Source organism: Vigna angularis, chromosome 7, assembly GCF_016808095.1.
Source record: "Vigna angularis cultivar LongXiaoDou No.4 chromosome 7, ASM1680809v1, whole genome shotgun sequence".
NCBI classification, from domain to species: domain Eukaryota; kingdom Viridiplantae; phylum Streptophyta; class Magnoliopsida; order Fabales; family Fabaceae; genus Vigna; species Vigna angularis.
The window spans coordinates 13,157,093-13,178,443 of record NC_068976.1 but is presented as its reverse complement, the minus strand read 5'-3'; the positions used below and the strand labels follow the sequence as shown (position 1 = coordinate 13,178,443).

Sequence of the window (21,351 nt, the reverse complement as noted above, 5' to 3'; positions counted from 1 at the left end):
TTTCTTCCTCTTTTTGCTACACTGCCATGGAGATACCCGCTTGACCACGTGGTTCCTTACAACTAGTTACCACTCTAAAAGACTCTTCCTTCTATCTATCAGTGTTCCTCTCTTTGCTTTATCTCTTTCTTTTGTGTTATCAATTTCCTTTTCTTTCCCTGATTTTCAGGTTTCACCTTAGATCGTTCCATTCCTCCCACTCCAAAAAATTAAGCACAATTATCGTTGGACAACAAAAAATATCTTATCGAAACCATATTATTTACTCATTAATCATACATGCTTAACAAAACATCTAAAGAAAACTTCAAAAATGGGTTCTGACACGTATTTTGAACATAGTATTACACTATGAGGCCATTAGCAATGGCGCGGTTAGTACCAACATGGGTGGTTTCATACACTGGAAGCTCCTCACAGTACCTTTCACTTCCAAACACTGCCAAATGATCAAGCTCAAAGAGATCCGAACTTGCATAACTCGACGCATCATCATCGTCGTCATCCTCGTAATCAACTTTACTCCTCAAGGACAACTCCTTCAAAACCAAATCATTGCTCTTCTTCGGGTTTTGTCGGTACTCTCTCAAGAACCCTCTTGAAGCTTCTTCCTCTTCACACAAACGTTTGTGCCCACAGGGTCGACTATCTTCACCGACGATCACACTCACGGGGTAAAATCGCACTGTTTGCTTCACCCCACTGCGCATCCTCTCTCTTCCTGAAGACATGGTTTTGCTCAAACATGACCTGGACAATGAGGAAGTAGAAGAGCATGTAGAGGAATAGTAGGAAGAGGAAGAGGTGGATGATGATGATGATGATGATGAAGTGTGCTGCACTTCGCCGCAGGAGCGGGAGCTTGTTTTCTTAGTGTTGGCGAAGAGCGAGTTGAGGAAACTCGTGACACGACCACCAGGAGAAATCGGTTGTTTCACTTTTTTAAGGTTGTTGTAAATCTTCAACGCCCGGGACTTGGATTTTATCAGCATCTCCTCGTCGCGAACCGCCACGTGTCGCTCCTCAGAGGTGTGGGAGTTCCGACACAAACCCTCGAACACGCGAATCCCGTATCTCTCAGACCGGAACGACGCGCTCCCGCCCACGAGCCTGGCGCGCGGCGCGAGACACGATTCGCGCGAGATGGATTCGTTGTCGGAGGAAGAGAATCCAAAGCTGGAATCCGAGGAAACCGAGGTGGAGCTGAAGAACAAAGCATCCTCGTCGCGGTGCACTTTTTTTTTGTCGGTTTTGGCGCCGACATATTTTATATCCGCATCCATGGATTTCGAATTGCCCCTACTGCTCTGTTTCTTGGTGGTGCTCATTGTTGTGTGTCTGTAGAACTTGGTTTCGCCGTTTTTTCTCTCTCCCTCGTCGATGGAACGGTAGATTTGGTCAAGGAGAGTGGTAGAGAAAGATGGGGTTAGTGGCTTGTTTTCATCGTCTCTCTGTGGCTTGTCTAAGTTGTACATGTTTGTGATGTGATGCAATAACTGAAACCAAGGAACTTGTGAAGAAAAAAAAGAAAAAAACAACTCAAATCAAGGAAGCGATTTGGTGCTGTTGAAGAAAATGAGGAAGAGAGAGTTTGTTTGTTTGATGGGATTGAGGATTGGTGGTGGAATGAGAGGGTGAGTTTATAAAGGATTGAGGGAGTAAGGTAGAGAGTGTGAGTGAACATGGTGGTCCACAAAAGCAACAACACGTCCCTACCCATAACCAGATTTGAATCAAATGTGGTTCATAATTTTTAAAGCTTATTCTTATATTCTGTCAAAAAATGGCTATATATTTCGCAATCTTTTTTAATAAATTTAGCTGAATTGCATACACAGATCCCTAGTTACCTGCATTTGTTGATTGAGTTATATGCACCATATCTTGTAACATATAAGAGTAATAAATAAAGTGATTATTTTTAGAATTAGGGTCTCCCACCATTCTTCCGTTTTGATGACAAGTTCATGCTTATGCCTTCCCATCACGTACCGAGATTTAAATATGTGTATATTGGAGTCTTCATGTGAGTAGGTCATTGTGTCTATTTACAAAGAAACCAACCGACAAGATCATTCTCATGGTCGCACGCCCCTAACTACAGATTTTCTATGCTTCATGCTTCATTTTTGCATAAGATACACAATCTTCATTTTCTACACTTTTTATATCAAAATGCCTGAACACTCATTTTTCATTCAATCTTTTACAAATAAGGTGACAAACTTCACTTTATTATTTTGTTGTCATGTATGTCATGGGATATAAATAGTTCTCATCCATTGCATATATAATTAAGCTTAAATTAAGACATACATATCTAATGTGTGGCGGGAGGGAATTAAATTAAGTGGTGGGACCATTCATAAAGTTAAAAATATGGATTTCAGTAGTTATTATTACGAAATGAATGATAATGTGACAAAAAGGTCAAACCCAACAGCAGTGATGTAAAAATTGTCAATGAAATTTAATTTCTTCAACTATAATATGTTGACTTATATTTTTTTATATTTAATTTCTGTTGAGGATTCTTTTTCATTAGTCACAAGTAGGTTATATAATAGGTACCATCAGTCGTTTTGTTAGAAACACAATATGTCATCGTTAAACATTTAATTTGATGGAAATGAATGATACGATATAATAACTATTATATAAGTGTTGTTTATAATGTTATCTTATAATTTATTTTATCTCATTTAATTTTATTATTGTAGTATTTTTTTTTATTTTAAAGAAGAGTGAGTCAAATTCAGCATAATAATAAGAAAAGTATATATATATATATATATATATATATATATATATATATATATATATATATATATATATATATATATGGTTTGCTAACGCGCGTATGCCTGTTTTTCAGTTGGTACATTTTAGCAATGTGTACCGGATTTTAGTAGACAAAAATACCCTTATATATCATGGATTCTAAGTTTTAAGGTTAAGGGTATTTTAATAATTTTCATTCTCAAAACTTAAAAAAAAAAGAAACCCCCCAAACCCTTACTCACCTCTTTCATTCCTCTCAATCCTTTCTCTTTCATCTCTCTCACTCCAACCTTTTCTCTATCATCCCTACTGTAGCTCCAATTGAAAAAATCAGAAAGATTTGCCTTTAAACAATTTGTCTTTGTAAAGAGTTGAGTCATTGACATATTCACCTTCAGGCAAAGGTTCATTCAAGATCTCTTCAATTTCATCATCTTCACTCCAACCTCTCTAATTTCATCATCTGCACTAACCTCTCTAAAAAAACCCTCCAGGCCAATTACCAATTCTTTCGGATGTCATTATGCTTGTGAAAATTAGATAAAATTATATACGACAAAAATTATAAAATGAAAACTCATTATAAAGTCATTTTTGGTAAGAAATTGTTTAACAACGAGTGTTTCTGATTTTTTCCAGGCCAATTACCAATTCCTTTGATGTCATTATGCTTGTGAAAATTAGATAAAATTAGATAAGACAAAAATTATAAAATAAAAAATCATTATAAAATCATTTTTTGTAAGAAATTGTTTAACCGCGAGTATTTCTGATTTTTTCCAAGTCAATTACCAATTCCTTTATGCTTGTGAAAATTGGATAAAATTAGATAAAACAAAAATTATAAGATGAAAACTCATTATAAAATCATTTTTTTGTAAGATTGTTTAACGGCAAGTGTTTCTGATTTTTTCAATTGAGGCTACAGTAGGGATGACAGAGAAAATATTGGAGTGAGAAAGATGAAAGAGAAAGGGTTGAGAGGAATGAGAGAGGTGAGTAAGAGTTTGGGGGGTTTCTTTTTTTTTTTTTAGTTTTGAGAATGAAAATTATTAAAATACCCTTAACCTTAAAACTTAGAATGCATGATATATAAGGATATTTTTGTCTACTAAAACACGGTACACATTGCTAAAATGTACCAACTAAAAAACAGACGTACGCGCGTTAACAAACCCCTATATATATATATATATATATATATATATATATATATATATATATATATATATATATATATATATATATATATATATATATATATATATACTTTTAGATAGTTTAGTTGAAATTATATCCTTTTATAATTTAAAAATATAATTTATGAAAAGTCGATTATTAAAAATTTATACGAAATTTTAATAAAAATAATATTGTTCTTATTGAATTTGGGATTTAAACCCTTTGACATGGCAATATGTGATTGGATCAAAGAAGCTTTTTGGTATGCTTTAGAGGTTTGAGAAACGAGAGAAAATCTACTTGTAAAAAGTATTCTAACGCTCAAGTTAGTAAGAAATCAAAGAGATCAATAATAAAAAAATATGGATTTTACCTCGCATATTTGACATTGGTTTCGTTGGAACCAAACATAAAATGGTGTGGTGACATTTTTGCAATTATCACAAACACATATGTCTCGGTTCACAAAGAACCAAAATATAAAGGGGTCTGTGACCTCGATTATTCAGATAACTGAGGCCATATAATACTTATGCATTGGTTATGCTGTGACAAGTTGTTTGAAATCTAGATTTGGTAATTTTTGTTCTCTGGATTTCAATCACTCCTTCAAAAAAAAACATAGATTTTGTGAACATGAAGGAACTTATTGAAATTCAGAGGCAAAAAATTAACGATTTGAATGATACAAAGATTCTCAAAGCTCTTTAGGAAATGAAAACTTTAATAGATAAGGTGTGTCTGTTATAAGATATTTATCTTGTTTTGGACATCAAAATTGAGTTATTTCGAGTTATTTCGACATTACATTTCTTCTAGAAATCCAAAAAAGTTGATTCATGCAACAATATAACATCTGGAAAGGGAAACTCCAATATTAATTGACGTCAAAGTTTTTCTTTCACAATGTTAATTGATTATATGACGTTAGAATGTAATATTTTTTATGTCTAAAATTGGACAATTATTTATAACAATGTCACTAGTCATTTTTAATTGACATATTTTATTTTTTACGTTGAACGTTAGACGTTAAAGCTTTTTTTTATATTAGTGTTTATGTTAGTCTTTTCCTCACCATGTTCTTAGTTATAGGAGTACGTTGGTTTGAGAGAATTGTTGTAAAATCATTTTATTGATAATATAATGATGAAGTTGAATATATATTAAATAAAACATGTTGTGATAATTTTTTTAATAATAATTATATTATTGTAATAAAAAATTATGAGTAGTAATTAAAGAAATATTATTAAGTTAATGATGTGTTGAACGAGTACTAAATTAGAGTAGATTTCAAAAAATCAAATAGTAAAATTTGATGGATTTTTTTACATAGTAAGAATTAATGATACTGATGTAAATTATCTTATCATAAAAAGTTATTATATTGATATTTATAACAAGAGAATAAATTAAGTTAATTAGATATTACAACATATATTATCTTATCGTAAAAAGTTATTATATTGATATATATACCAAGGAGAATAAATTAAGTTAATTAGATATTACAACATATGTTAGTCTCTAATTCGAAACTAATACTGAACTCTGATATTACCAAATCAATTATTATATGCATGATTGAGAGATAAAATAGACTTGATAATTATATATATATATATATATATATATATATATATATATATATATGTATATATATATATATATATGTATGTATGTATATATATGTATGTATATAATACTCTTCTAATTTTTTTTATGTGATCTTCTTAAAATCCTATTTTGACTTAGAAACAAGTGAATTTATAGAAAGTGGCTAGAGAAAATAGATAGAATCTTGTCATTTATATCAAATTAGCGTTTTCCTTTTTATTATTTTAAATTATATATATTTAGGTATGTAGCCATATCTCATATGAGACCTTTTGTACTACTGTGCAATTGAATGTTTTAATAATTTAAAAACAAAAATTTTAGGATGTTACAACAAAAAGTTAAAATAATTAAAAAAAAACATATACTCAGCCGCAAGTAGCAACTAAAGTAGTTTTTCATTTTAAAAAATACTGTCAATTTACTACTAATTATATATCTTCGTTACATTATTTTTAAAATTAAAAAATTGAATAAATATTTTAAAGTTGTATGTAATTGTTTATTTTTTATCATTAAATATATTATTATTAATATCATTTTAATGTGTCTGAACTAAGTAAGGACAAAAATGGAAAATGATTAACTTTAGAAATTAAAATAAAACTATGAAGGAATTAAAAAAATTTCTTTGAAAGACTAAGATGGCAATTGGATAGAATTTGAAAGACTAAATTAACTACTTATTTTATTTTTCTTAGATAAAATTTCAGTCTTCCTTTTTTTTCCCCAATCTTCAATTTTAGTAATTTCATATAAACTAGAATATCTTTCTTAAGAAATATATTTTTAGTCTAGTTTTTAAAAAAATCAAATTTTTAATTCAAACATAAATTTCACATAGTTTATTTACTTTATCTTATTCATTTAAATTATTATAATGATTTAATTAATTTTTTAAAAAATATTATCAAAAATAACTATTAAACTAAAATCATAGATTTTTTAAATATAAAATAAATCTTATTTTTAAATAAAAACTTAAATTATGTATTTTGTAAACATTGAATAAAATTATATTTGTGCATTATTATCTTGTGGATATATTATTACATAATGACGACATATCTCTTCAACTCTTAAAGAGGCATGATTATAGCACTATTGAACACCGAAATTACTAGCATAAGTACAGGTCGACCAACTTCTGGACTTTTGAGAAAACAATTAATGAAAAATAAATTTTGGATAAATTCAAAACAAATAATTAGAAAAACTGTAAAAAAAATCTTTTAAGAATTAATTTATACATGAAATAATTTTAATTTGGAAATTGATAAACTTTAATATTTTTTCCATCATATCTCATTTTCAACGTTGCATTAACTCAACATACACGGCATGAAATCACATTAGTACATATACGTAAGTTTTAATTTCAATAATGAATACCCGTCTAACATTCCTTATATAATGTTCGAGAAGTCGTTAGTTTCAGTTGAAATAAATTTGAAAAATTTATAATAGAATGAAAAAGTAATGACAAATTATTACTTTTGTTTCCTAGAGTAAAATTAGGGTTTACAAAGCATATTTGTTTTATATTTTCCATCTGAAAAGGGGAGGCTTTTATTAAATAGAGTGGTAGATGAATGTGCAAGCTACGGTGGTTACTTAATCAATAAAAAACTAGAAAGTTTAAAAAATGGAGTTGTAGAGAAGGATAAGAAGTAAAGGAAGAAAAAGCAAAAACTTTAGTCTTTGATCACTTTCACTATTCCCAATTTGTTGAATATTAAAATAAATATCTTTTATCGAATCTTCCAACCTACACCTAGAATTATGTGAAGCTAAAATCAATCAACTATGGTCACAAGCTTAATTTTTAATTAACATAAGAATAAGAATATAAACATGTTTGAAAAAACACAAGTTGAAATAGTTTTTAACTCAATCTCAAAAACACTTTGAGGTTTATCTTAAAAGATGTTTGTAAATATGTTTCATCATAATTAATAATATTACTCTCATCGTTCCTGTTTTTTTTTATCAAATAGCATGTTAGCATCACTCAAGTATATTATCTGGATAAAAAAGAAAAACTAAAACAAATATAAGATTATGTCATACTAATATAATAAATAAATCAAATCTATATTTCAAAAAATCAAATATACTTCTCAAAAAACCTGCCAAATACAAAGGAATAAATAATCTCTAAAGAAATCAAATCTAGTATAATTAGACGATGTAAATTAAAATATCAACCCATTTATTTATTTATTTCTCTAAAAATATGGAAAAAAATTTGTTATATCGTTAATATTTTGGACATTTTCATGACATGCAACATATTTTTAAATTAGCTTTAACATAATAAAGAAATTTGAAACTGTTTTATTCTAAACCTAAAAATTAAAAGAAAAAAAAAACTCATCCTAAGAAAAAATGTAACATTTTAAAGGCAAACTCTAATTATAGTTTTAATACTTTTGGAACTTACACTAAATCTCATTCCAAACGTGACTTAACTCGTTGGCTTTTAGCTTTCAATTCACAAACAGATACCGACTAGCTTTCAGATATTCTACTAGTCATAGCCTTTTGCTTTTTCAAAATTAATATATATGTTTTATAGGAGATTTTAATATTAAGATTTTTGTAGGCTTTTCGATCTTTCCATTCTGAAGAGGACAAGGTTGTGAGATGTGTTTAACGATGTCGTTACAAAAAGGTCTTAACATGTTGAAAACACTTAACCTATCCTACTTATGCATAATGCTCAATTAGGAGTCAATGGAGGCATTGCCACGAGGGTTAGGAAACTCACTCCATGTACACTTGTTTGAAACCTATGGAAAAATGTTTGGGTCTCTCATGTATGTGGTTCCCATCCATGAAACCCTCCCAAATGACAAATTTAGTGAATCAATAATTGTGCATGTGGATGTGACCCATAATAGGTCATTGCACATTCATTGCCCTTTATCATACATCAAGCAAGTCTAGTCACTTCATTATTTTTTCATAAGGTACTGTTATACCTGTATTGTTCATACTATCATTTTGATATTACTTAGTTGTCTTTATATTAAAAATACATCTTTAATAAATATTAGAAATCTTACATACACTAGAAATAAAATCAATTTAGAATTCATAAATGAGTGTAAACTTTTTTTTATAAGTCAGTTTTGTAGAATTGAATTAAGCTTAAAGTTAATCTCTTAACAATAAAACTTAACCTTTCTTTTTTATAAGTCAGTTTTGTAGAATTAAATTAAGCTTAAAGTTAATCTCTTAACAATAAAACTTAACCTTGGTTCTAAGAAGAGATTTGACAACTCCAAAATCTTAAGAGAATATACTTATAAATCTTTTTACCTTATAAGATACATAATTTTCTCATATAAAATACATATTTTTAGATTTTTATTTTATTTTATAAGATGCTCAACTTTCTTATATCTAACCATTGTTATGTATGACTCAATCACTATGAGTAACTATTTATTGATAATAGTTATGAATCTTTTGAAAAATTATCCGATTTTCAATTCAAAATTCTAAGATAATGAGTTTACGAATCTTAATATTCATACGATGCTTAATATCATTTCTGTTTAATGTAAGATTTAAACTTAAACTTGAATTTATCACTTACATATCCGTACCTACATATAATATATATATATATATATATATATATATATATATATATATATATATATATATATATATATATATATATAGGGGTTTGCTAACATTTTTCAGTTGGTACATTTTAGCAATGTGTACCGGATTTTAGTAGACAAAAATACCCTTATATATCATGGATTCTAAGTTTTAAGGTTAAGGGTATTTTAATAATTTTCATTCTCAAGACTAAAAAAAAAAGAAACTCCCCAAACCCTTACTTACCTCTCTCATTCCTCTCAACCCTTTCTCTTTCATCTTTCTCACTCCAATCTTTTCTCTGTCATCCCTACTGTAGCCCCAATTGAAAAAATCAAAAATTTCTCTCAACCCTTTCTCTTTCATCTTTCTCACTCCAATCTTTTCTCTGTCATCCTAGTGTAGCCCCAATTGAAAACACTTACAAAAAAATGATTTTATAATGAGTTTTCATCTTATAATTTTTGTCTTATCTAATTTTATCCAATTTTCACAAGCATAAAGGAATTGGTAATTAACCTGGAAAAAATCAGAAATACTCGCTGTTAAACAATTTCTTACAAAAAATGATTTTATAATGAGTTTTTATTTTATAATTTTTGTCTTATCTAATTTTATCTAATTTTCACAAGCATAATGATGACATCAAAGGAATTGGTAATTGGCCTCGAAAAAATCAGAAACACTCGTTGTTAAACAATTTCTTACAAAAAATGACTTTATAATGAGTTTTCATTTTATAATTTTTGTCGTATATAATTTTATCTAATTTTCACAAGCATAATGACATCCAAAAGAATTGGTAATTGGCCTGGAGGGTTTTTTTTAGAGATGATGATTCAACCTATGCAGATGATGAAATTAGAGAGGTTAGTGAAGATGGTGAAATTGAAGAGATCTTGAATGAACCTTTGCCTCAAAGTGAATATGTCAATGACTCAATTCTTTACAAAGGCAAATTGTTTAAAGGCAAGTGTTTCTGAATTTTTCAATTGAAGCTACAGTAAGGATGACAGAAAAAAGGTTGGAATGAGAGAAATGATTGAGAAAAATGAGAGAGGTGAGTAAGGGTTTGGGGGTTTCTTTTTTTTTTTTTAAGTTTTGAGAATGAAAATTATTAAAATACCCTTAACCTTAAAACTTAGAATCCATAATATATAAGGATATTTTTGTCTACTAAAATCCGGTACACATTGCTAAAATGTATCAACTAAAAAAAAACAGGCGTACGCACGTTAACAAACCCCATATATATATATATATATATATATATATATATATATAAAAGACAAAGGTATTTGTGCATTGTGTATAGTAATTATATTAATATAGAAGAAAGCCCACCACCATGTCATTAGGTGTAAGCAAATCAAGGATTTGCCCCCATAGGAGTAATCGAGGTCACATGTCAGGAAATATTTGGTTTCCTCTTTGTTGATGAGTGGCTGGACACTGAGAATGATATGCATAGGTTGATGACCCATTGTGCACCCTATTTTGCAGAAAAAGAAAAGGGTTGATTCAGAAAGGTCCTTGATTTGGTCTGTGAATTCATGTGCAAGGTGTGTGATGGCCAATTTGAATTGTAGTAAAGATGTTGCAAAAATGGTCCAAAGAAAGCAAGCTGAGGCTGGCTTCCACCAACAATTAGACAATGATCTATGTACTTTCAACGTCTGATGGCAATGGATCTTCAGGAGTATTTAATATTTGGTAGGGTCTCACTGCTCAAGATAGATGCATACATAGTGCTGGAGTCAAACATGGAGAAATTTTGTGGAATTCATTATTCAACAGAGATAATTTACCAAGAAATATTGTTCAGTTTGCAAAGCAAGAATTTGTGTGGCAAAAGGAAAACATTGTTGTTTCTCAGAATCAGACCCACACAACCTCAATCATGTTTTTCAGGTTCCTGTTACAAATTCCAAACAAATATCTAACAAGAAATTTGGAGGCCATGCCAGACATCAATAAATTTAATGTCACTCGTCAAAAGTAAATCAAAAGGCTAAACCAGTGTAGGGAGAAGAAAAATTATTTAATTGGATATTAAGTTTTACAAAACTAAAATTAATCTTCACAAATAATTGTATTTATAAATATTATTATTTGAAATTTAGGTGTGAAACTAAGTTTTACTTAAGATGAAGATAAAAAAAAGTTGAAAAGTTATAAATATAAAAACTCGTAAATTCATTAATTTAATATTTTAAATTGAAGGTAATGTGAATTTTTTTGGTTAAATTATATTTTATTATAATAATTTTATGTTTTTATTAATTATTAGTTTAAAATTTATATTATAATACTTTTTTTCTACATAAATATTTTTTGGGTTGGAGATTATATTTTAATGTAAGATTCAACAAAAGGAAAGTGAAAGCATAATAAACTTTCAATATAAAAATCTTTCAATGTTTCTTATGTTAAAATTGTAAAAGCGAGCTTTTTTTTCTGATATTTTTTTTTCATTCACTTAACAAGAAATTAAATATCTGACAATTTATATTTTTCATCCACTAGAAAAGACATATTTGATATTGTGTTTAAGAAACTAAGTGAGCTGTTAATTACATCGAACCTTATAGAATTTTTTTAATCACTGTATTTTTGACACTTAATGTGTTCATGTTTTTATAAATATAATAGTTTTCATTTTTCTAACGAAATAAAACAAAAGTTCTCATACATAGTTATCATTTCTCACCACAAAAAAAAAAAAAACAAATTTGATAAAAAAAATATAAATACAAAGGTTATGATTCTCATAATATTGTGTTAATTATTCTTATTCGTTATTTGTTTGGTTCTTAAAACACACCTGGGTGTGTGCATGTATAGAATCTTATTCATGTGATCTTGTACTTGCCAATAAGATAAAGATATAATTATTATTGTTTGAGTGTGTTGGTTGTGATCAAAAGCACTTACACGGATTCTTGGATCATTTTGTTCCTAAAAGCACTGTATGTTAATCCTATGCCAATATAATAAGAACCTCAATTCATAGCAATCACCTTTTTTCAGCATAAAGAAAAAATCATTTCTAATTATTATGTTTTATTCATGGAAGCTAAAACTTTGAAACTTAAACTGAAGGCATGCGCACTGCTATTTATATTAATAGGTTAAGTTTGATGTATTTTTTGTGCTATCTACATGCACCCAATCAAAACATATTAATTTCATTAATTTCTATAATTATTATTTTAAAACTTTAGTAATAACATTTTTAATTGATTAACCATGTAAGAAAATGTATTAACAGTTCAATATCGTTAGAGTAGTGATATATTGGATAAACAATTATATAATCTAAACATGTAGTTTAGTACAATAAATATATATTATAATATATTTAGAAAAATATATTTAATTAAGAAACAAAACTCACTTCAAATTTTAATTGATTTAAAATTCGGATGGATTGTTTCTTATTTAACTATAGTTCAATTTAATTTCTTAACTGAAATCTAATAAATGTTGAAAATATCAATTTTCTGAATGAATATATGTATTTTAAGATATTATGATTTTTTTTCGTACTAAAGAAGGCAACACACGTTAGTATGCTTTTAATTAATTTTTGTTGATATACCTTTATATAATAAAACAAAATTATTATAATAAAACTTGTATATAATAAAATTAAATTTATTAAAAGGCCAGTACCATTTGCAATATTTGTTTAAACAAATTAATTTTTATCAGAGAAAATTTATATTAACAAATACGACAACCACTCTTAAGAATTTTAACAATAATTTTAATAAAAAGCAATTAAGAATAAATTTATAATATGGATTTTCATACACAACCATTTAGTTGATAGTTACTTGACAAAAACATGCGAAAGAAAACACTTACTCACAGAGTACCACTTTCATCCTAGTGAAGTAGGACTAGGTATAGGTTTAGGACCCAATGGACCATTTTTGGCACGTGAAGTGGTTTAAACCATTCACTCTGTAAACCACTCTGACACGTGCTGTTATAAGATACGTCAATATATACGATTGACTCATTATACTTGGACCACGATTTGGCACGTGAATGGTTCTGACACGTGCAAGAAGGTGCATGACCCTACTATCAAATTTAATATTTTTGGACAAATCATACTTCTCTTTCCTTTACCTTATCTAATCTAATCATCAATACGTAATAAATAAACAAATTTTAATTTAATAAAATTATCAAGAATTTATTTTAGCCTATAAAATAAAATATTTTATTTTTCTATTTTTTCATATGTGATATACTTTTTAATAATTTATTTTTTTATAATAAAAGTTAAAGTGAAAAAATAGATAAATTATAAAAAAAAAACTAAAATACAGTTTATTTTATAGAAATTTGAAATATATTTTAGCTTTAACAATGTAACAATAGTTCTTCTAATATGATGAAATATCCATATCTTCACTATATTAGTTTTATGCTCTTTTAATTATAATATAGTTTCTTGTGATTTCTTATGATCTATAGCTTATAATTTCAGAAAAATATCCTAAAATATTTTTATTTAAATATTTTAAAATATATTTGAAGATGTAATTTACTAGTTTATTTTTTCCACGAACAAAGTGAGTGATATTAGATAGACATGTAACAAAAATTAGAGAAAGAATAAATAATAGTTAATTTTATAAATAAAAAATAATTAAATTTAAATATTAATTTATAAACTAAAAATTATTGATATTTAAATAATTTTTATTATAATTAAAAATTATTATTAGCTGTCATTAATATTAGCTGTTGGTTTAAAAAAAAGCCTAGTGTTTAAATTGGTCTCTTATTAGTTAGATACTAATTTAGATTCTAATTTTTTTAAGTAAACAAAAGATTGGATAGCTAATATTAGTGATAAATATAGAGTCTAATTAATAAATTAATTATAATTATTTATTTATAATAATGATTATTTTATGATTAATAATTTTTAGTTTATAAATTAACATCTAAATTAATTATTATATTGACTAATTTTTTTATCTCTAAAATCAGTTGATATTTAAAGTTTTTTTTAATAAAGCTAAACATACAAAACAATCTACTTTTACAAGTAACTTTAAATAATTGTTGATAATTAAAACCCAGAAATATAATCATATAACACTATGCACTATTCATATGGTATTTTAATTTCTTAAAATGTAGTTAATATTATAAATAAAAGACTAATAATTTGAAACATTGAATCTCTCTAATGGAGATGCAGTGATGGACAAAATCTATCACTAGGAATTCATTATGCATAAATAAATGTGTGTTTGAAATTGAACTAGAATTTTTTTTAGAATCTAATATGAAGAGTCTTGTAGTCTATTATAGGTACCTATAAACGTACTCATCATTTTCATTTGTCTAGCTAGTGTCTGGACCAAAAAAATGTGGCAGTGTTGCATTTTGCCAAATGTTTAGATAGATTGAATTTCAAATAAACAACAAGTAGTAGTAGTCTCTTTCTGCTTTTAAAGAAGATAGAGCATTTTCAATTTGAATTTTTCCATAAAAGATTCATATCAATACAAATTATTTTAATGTAGACTTTAAAGACATAATTTCTTAAATCGAAAAGAGTTTCTTATATTTAAAAAAAAAAACTATATTTAGTTTTTAAAAAATAATAGTAGACTACTAATGATAAAATATGATTCTTGTGTAACATCAGTTTATAATTAATCAAATTTAATTTCTCTTCTTAAAATGTCATTAGAAAATTTTCATTTACTAAAGAAAATACCATTTGATAGCATCACTTATTAGTGAATTTAAAACTTTACAAAACACAAATCTTTTGTTTCAAAGTTAGTTGAAAATTTGTTTAAAATACATTCAAAATTTCTTATTATTTCATAATACATTTCAAAATTCCAAATAATCTTTTCTAAAGCGTGATTTCTTACACTAAACAGCTCCAGTACCATTTGTAACACTGTTTGTAACAAAACAAGTTATACTGTCATTGTACAGACATAGACAAACAAGACTGAACTAACCAAAAATACAAAAAACATAGGTCATAATCATACTCACTCACACCACTCAAATTAGTCATTCTAATCCATGAATCTCCACCATATTCATAAAAATAAAATGTTATAAGATTGATAAAATAAAACAAATTTGTCTCAAAATATAAATATATGATATTAATACAGTTATTATCAAAACTAAATAATCATAAAAATAAAATATATTTAAGACAATTAAGAAAAACTACTAAATGATAAGAAAATATTCTACAACATTACTGTTCTCCATAGTATATGCTTCAACATACTACTCCTTATCTACTCACATCAATAAGATAATCATCATAAAAGAAACAAAAAAAAAACACATAAGAAACATCAAAAGAAACAATAGTAAAAACTAATATGCAAATTTTTTTTTATAAATAACTAAATTATCTAGATATACATACAAGATAAGCTAGCTGAAAATATAAATAGTACCAAAAACACCTGATAACATGTTTTTCTGCACAATTACATAATTTCTATAATTTCCTTATAAACTCCATTGATGACAACATCCTATCACATAAAATACCTATCAAAATAAGCAAGTTAACTAATGTAGTATATCTAACTCATGTCAAATCTCACAATAATACAATTATGGTAGTGAAACCATTATCAACATCAATCTTTCGAAAACGAATAAATAAATAAACAAAGATGAGGTTGTTGGATTATGAAAAACTGAAATAAAAAGATAAAAAAAATAAAATAAAAGGGAAAATAAAATAGAATATTTTTAAAACAAAGTAAAAAAATAAAAATTACTAAAACAATGTAATAAAAATAAAATCGGTAAATAAAATTCAAAAGAAATTAAAAGATAAGGAAAACTAATGCCTAGATGATATGCATGATGTAATAAAATCAAGAATGACTGAAAGGGATAAAATGAATGTCCGAAAAAAATGCTAATAATGGGAAGTATTGCAATATGCCTAAACTAATATAATGAGAATAATTGAAATGCAAAAAATGATGTAGTACCTAATTGAATTATAATTAAGGATTAAATGATTGAATGAAATTAAGGGATGAATGCTGAAAAAATAAAATGCCGAGTAAAAAATAATAATTAAGTTGTCATGGTTAAGGCATTAATAATTTAAATGTTGGGGATGAATACCAAGAAAGAAAGTTGCCAAATAATAAGAAGAATTAGAGATGCAGTGGATGAATAAATTATAGCCAAGAAGAACAAATGAAATGAGATACAGTATTAATAATTGAATAACTTCAAGTGAGACTTGTAATGGCCATTAAAATGTCTTAAAATTTTAAAAGTGTCAAAAAATTAAAGGAATATAATTAAATTAAATGTATTAAAACAAAATTATAAAGTCGCTAACATAGACTTAGTGAAATATGTAACAAAATCAATAAATTTAAAGTATTTTGTTAGGAGTGAACTTTAAACTTAACTCAACTCCATAGAACCCATTTGTAAGATAATGTTTGCACTCACTTATAAATTATATAAATTATGAATTAACATTATTTTTAATGAGTGTTTCATCCTATATCTCCAAGCATTTTATTCTGCACCTCCAATTTCCTAAAATATCTCTAATTAATTAGATAATTATTTATTAATTTTATGATTAGTGATTATTTCTCTCTCCAGCATTGATTATACCTCCCTTCTCCCCTTGTCATGAAACATGCAGCCTGTACCCCCTTTTATTTGGATTAAGAAACTCTACCCCCCAGCACAATTGCACATCTGATAATGTCCATATCTGATTTATATTTAATATTTTACATAAAAGTTTTATTATACTACTTATATAATTATTTTATTAGTTTATAATTATATTTAAAATTATAAATCAGTTTTTATAAATTTATAATTTAATTAGATAATATGTTAAAAATAATTTTTATGAATTTTTGAAATTTAATATAAATATTTTAGAAAAATTAAAGTAACAAAGATTTGTATCAGATATAAAAATCTGGAAAAAAAAACCTTGATCGGATGTCAATATCCGATAGAATAACGATCGGATATGGAGATCTGATTCGTTATTATTAGCGTGTTTTTCTTTTTATTTTTATTAATGTTTGTTATGAATGTTTTATTTCATGTTCTTTTATTAATATTATTTAACCAGTTAACATTTGGATTCACTTACTTACACTAAAGTTAGCAAAGTTGAGTAGATAATTTTTTTTTTAACTTAATGTTTTCATCTTATTAATTAATTTAACACTTCCAAATATTTGTTTAAGTATTGATATATATTAATTTTTTTAAAGAGAAGATAAATATAAAAGAACAAAATCAGTGTATAACAATAACAATAATTACGAATTAATATAATAAATTTAAAATGTTTAACTATTATAACGAGTTTTCTTTATCAGAAAACATTTTGCTGTTGCTAATATATAAAAAGTTTGATTATAAAAGTTGAGTAAATATTCAGTTTAAAACAGCAATTGACATATATTTCTTTTTAGTGTAAAAGAAAAAATTACAATTTTAGTGTAAAATTTTTTATTTGATTAATTTTGTTTGAAATCTATTAATGATAAAGACAATTGAATATGTGTTTGGATGCAGGCTGAATCGGTTATGGACATCCGATTCAACCCCTTCAACTCTCTATATCTGATCCACACTCTTCTACCAGCAGAACACAGTTATCAAACAAACACTACCAATCTTTGGGACAACGCGATCTACTGTAGGGAAACTGGGTGGATTCCTGTAGGTCGAAAACCAACACGAAGCTCTTGTTTGTGTGTGCCTGCAACATACAATCGAAGTCTGAAACAAAACAATCAAACCAGATCCAAACGCAAACACTTAGTGAGATATTAAAAACCTACCTTCGCAAAGGGGAGAGGGAAGTGCGACAATGACCAGGGACAAAGGCTACCTGTGTGCAAGGTGGTTTGTGAGAACGGAGGAAGGAAGAGGAAAGCTAGAGCGTGCAAAGAGTGAGTTCTGTGAGTGAGAATGGAGAGAGAAAAGTGAGAGTGTATTCTGTGAGTGAGAATGGAGAGATAGAGAGAGAGAGAGAGAGAGAGAGAGAGAGAGAGAGAGAGAGAGAGAGAGAGAGAGAGAGAGAGAGAGAGAGAGAGAGAGAGAGAGAGAGAGAGAGAGAGAGAGAGAGAGAGAGAGAGAGAGAGAGAGAGAGAGAGAGAGAGAGAGAGAGAGAGAGAGAGAGAGAGAGAGAGAGATGAGATGCGAGAGTGTGTTCTGTGAGAATGGAGAGTAAGATACAAGAAAATATGTATGTGTATGTTGACATATTAGAATCTTTGATCACTTTTTTATTTTTAAAAATATTTAAAGGTGTAAGATGAAGGGATTGAAGGTGGAGGATGAAACCCTCATCTTTAATCAATGTGAGACTTCCAACATATTTTAACACAATTACCTCATGTTAATATAATAAAATTAAAAGTTTTATCAATCAATCAAAATATTGTCTACAAACTTTCAATTCTCAAATATCAACACAATTAACAAATAGAAATCAATATAGAGTCAAACATTGTTCATTCAACATGCAAGTTCAATTTATTCGAAGTTAAAAAAAGAAATGTTTAATATAGTTTAGTCCTCCTTACTTAATAGTTGTTTGCCTTCCAAGTAACAAGTTCAAATTGAGAACTTTCAAAATTACTAAAATCCATAAACTACACCACCTAACCAACAAACCAGTAATCATGAACTAGACCAATAAAAAGAAAATATTCTACTAATTAACTTAGAAAACCTTATAATATTTACGGATAAAATAAAAAAAGAAAAAAGTAGAAAAAATTTAGAGTACTTGAGAAACTTAATTTAAAATAAAGTATGATCATGTGATTGATATTGTTAAAGTTACCTACTAACATAAGAAATTTGTTTGAAAAAAGATAAATAATAAGATCAAAAAATTAAGGACAAAACATAAAAATACATATAAAAATATAATTTACAAATTGTGAGTTTTGAAAAGAAATAAATAAGTAGTTACCATTTTAATGTATTTACTTAAATTTAACTTAAAATCTTAACCTTTGCCATTTTTAAATCTATCACAGTGTTAACTAATAGATATACTTGTCTCTAATAATTAGGTAAGTGATGACTAATTAGAGTTAGGCCATAGTTTTTTAGATAAAAAAAAAAACTACCATTTGTGGAATTTCATACAATAATGTTGCTCGTATATTTACAATCTCATTCAATTCAATATAATTAACATCTAAATTGATTATTTAATAAACTAAACTATATCAACGGTTTTTTATAATTCCATTTTACCTTAGACCATAGTATCTTGCTATATTTTTTAACGGACTCCCAATTTCAATCATATTAAATTTCTTTGTAACTTGCTAAAATATTCTCTTTCTTATAAATATATTAGTCAAGATAAAGTTAGAAGCACCATTTTTTTGGGTTTTTGATTGATAGTTAAGAGGCCCATTACATCCTTCTCGAACCGAGTAGAATCTTTATCTGAATTAGGTTAGCATTTTAATCCTTTTATAGATGCATAGTGTAATTCTTTTATATGAATTAAGATCATTATTATCGTCAAAGGAATCAAATTATAATATATATATATATATATATATATATATATATATATATATAATTTATCTAAATTCTGAAGGTAATGGTATAATTATGACAATAATATATTTCAAATAGCATGATTTTATAGAACCTAAGAGGTTATAAATTAATTTGAGTTGGAAAGTAATAACGTATTCCTTACAACTCAAATTTAAATTCAAAGGATTATAAAATATTTTCTCATCTAAAAATGTTTATTTCAGTATTTATTTTTTTATCCAAGCGTTTTTCATCTTAATATAGTCATAATGAAATTCTTTTTTCTACATGTCATTTATTGCAATAAAGAACTAGGGTTATATTCGTTAAAAATACTCTTATGAAGTTAAAAAAGTTCATATTATATTTGATATTTATCTCTCGTTTTATTTTCTTTTCTTTTTCTCAAAATTAATGTTTTTTCCTCTTTTATATACTCTATTTGCTTCATGATAGAGGCAATAGGGTATTTCTGGTTCAAGCAGGTTGTGGACGCATAAAGTCTTGATAGCAATAATAGTCAACCCAATTTTGTAGGCAGTAAAACCAAATTATCATGATAATATTTATACACAGTGTTGTTCTAATCTTTGTTAAAGTTTAATGAAATTTAGCTTTATATTTACACACCACAAATATTCATTTACTAAGTAATCCTACGCTTGCTATAAATAATTAAGCAAAATTTGAAGACAATACATTAATGAGTGAGCAAGTAGATCAAATTGAAAATCATTTTTTGCAAGATAATATTATAGCATAAAAGGAAGGGTAAATAAATAAATCGATTAATTTAAATTAATATTGTCCATCTTTTGATAATTAATTGATATTGATTTTGTATCTTTTTTATGAAAATAGTAAATTATATTGTAAAGAAGTGGGTTTGAGCTTGAGTTTTACTTTTTTGCCCACCAGGGACTTCTTTCACCAGCATTCACATTTTGCTTTTTGCACTCCCAAACTTTTTTTCTTTCTCATTTTACCCTCTCCAGACAACCTTTCGGAGTGACCATTCCGGTTAACAAATATTTTTTACCGGATTCCTTGATCCGGAGAGTTTTAATTAGTTTGCAATCCCACCATCATAAACTTTTATATTTTAGATTCTACAATTTTCACTGAAAATTGTAGATTCCAGAATACAATCTTAAATATAATTTTTTTATTCCAAAATTTAAGTTATATTTTAGATTGAATAATTTGAAAAATATTTTTATTTTGAATTATGGATCTGAAATGTAAATGCTTATGTAATTTGAAATGTGTAATTTAAAACATAAAAAGTTGTATTTCAAATTTTATAGATACAAATATTTATAGGGGTGCAAATTAAAATTACGGAGATAGAGGAAAAAATGGCCGAAAGGGAGTCAGGAGAAAAGATCATCCTAGCAGCAAACACGTTCGGGCTAGGCCCATGAAGTTTTAATAATTAAAATAGGGGTGTTGCTCCCTCTACCATCCCAAGTGCTTTTGTACCTCTCTACTATTTTTTTTATTCCAAAAATACTCTACATCTCCCCACTATTTTCTTTTATTCAAAAAATACCTTAC

At 27.0% G+C, this 21,351-nt stretch overlaps 1 protein-coding gene across 1 annotated transcript; it reads right to left on the bottom strand.

Moving 5' to 3' along the window:
* Nucleotides 1-344: 344 nt before the first annotated feature.
* On the bottom strand, nucleotides 345-1,475 carry LOC108337614 (protein BIG GRAIN 1-like B). The gene has a single exon (XM_017574174.2). It carries the CDS (start codon nucleotides 1,473-1,475, stop codon nucleotides 345-347), a length of 1,131 nt encoding a protein of 376 aa, XP_017429663.1.
* Nucleotides 1,476-21,351: the final 19,876 nt, after the last annotated feature.

Coding starts and splice junctions, on each gene's coding strand:
- LOC108337614 (XM_017574174.2), bottom strand. CDS start 1,475: ATGTACAACTTAGACAAGCCACAGAGAGACGATGAAAACAAGCCACTA.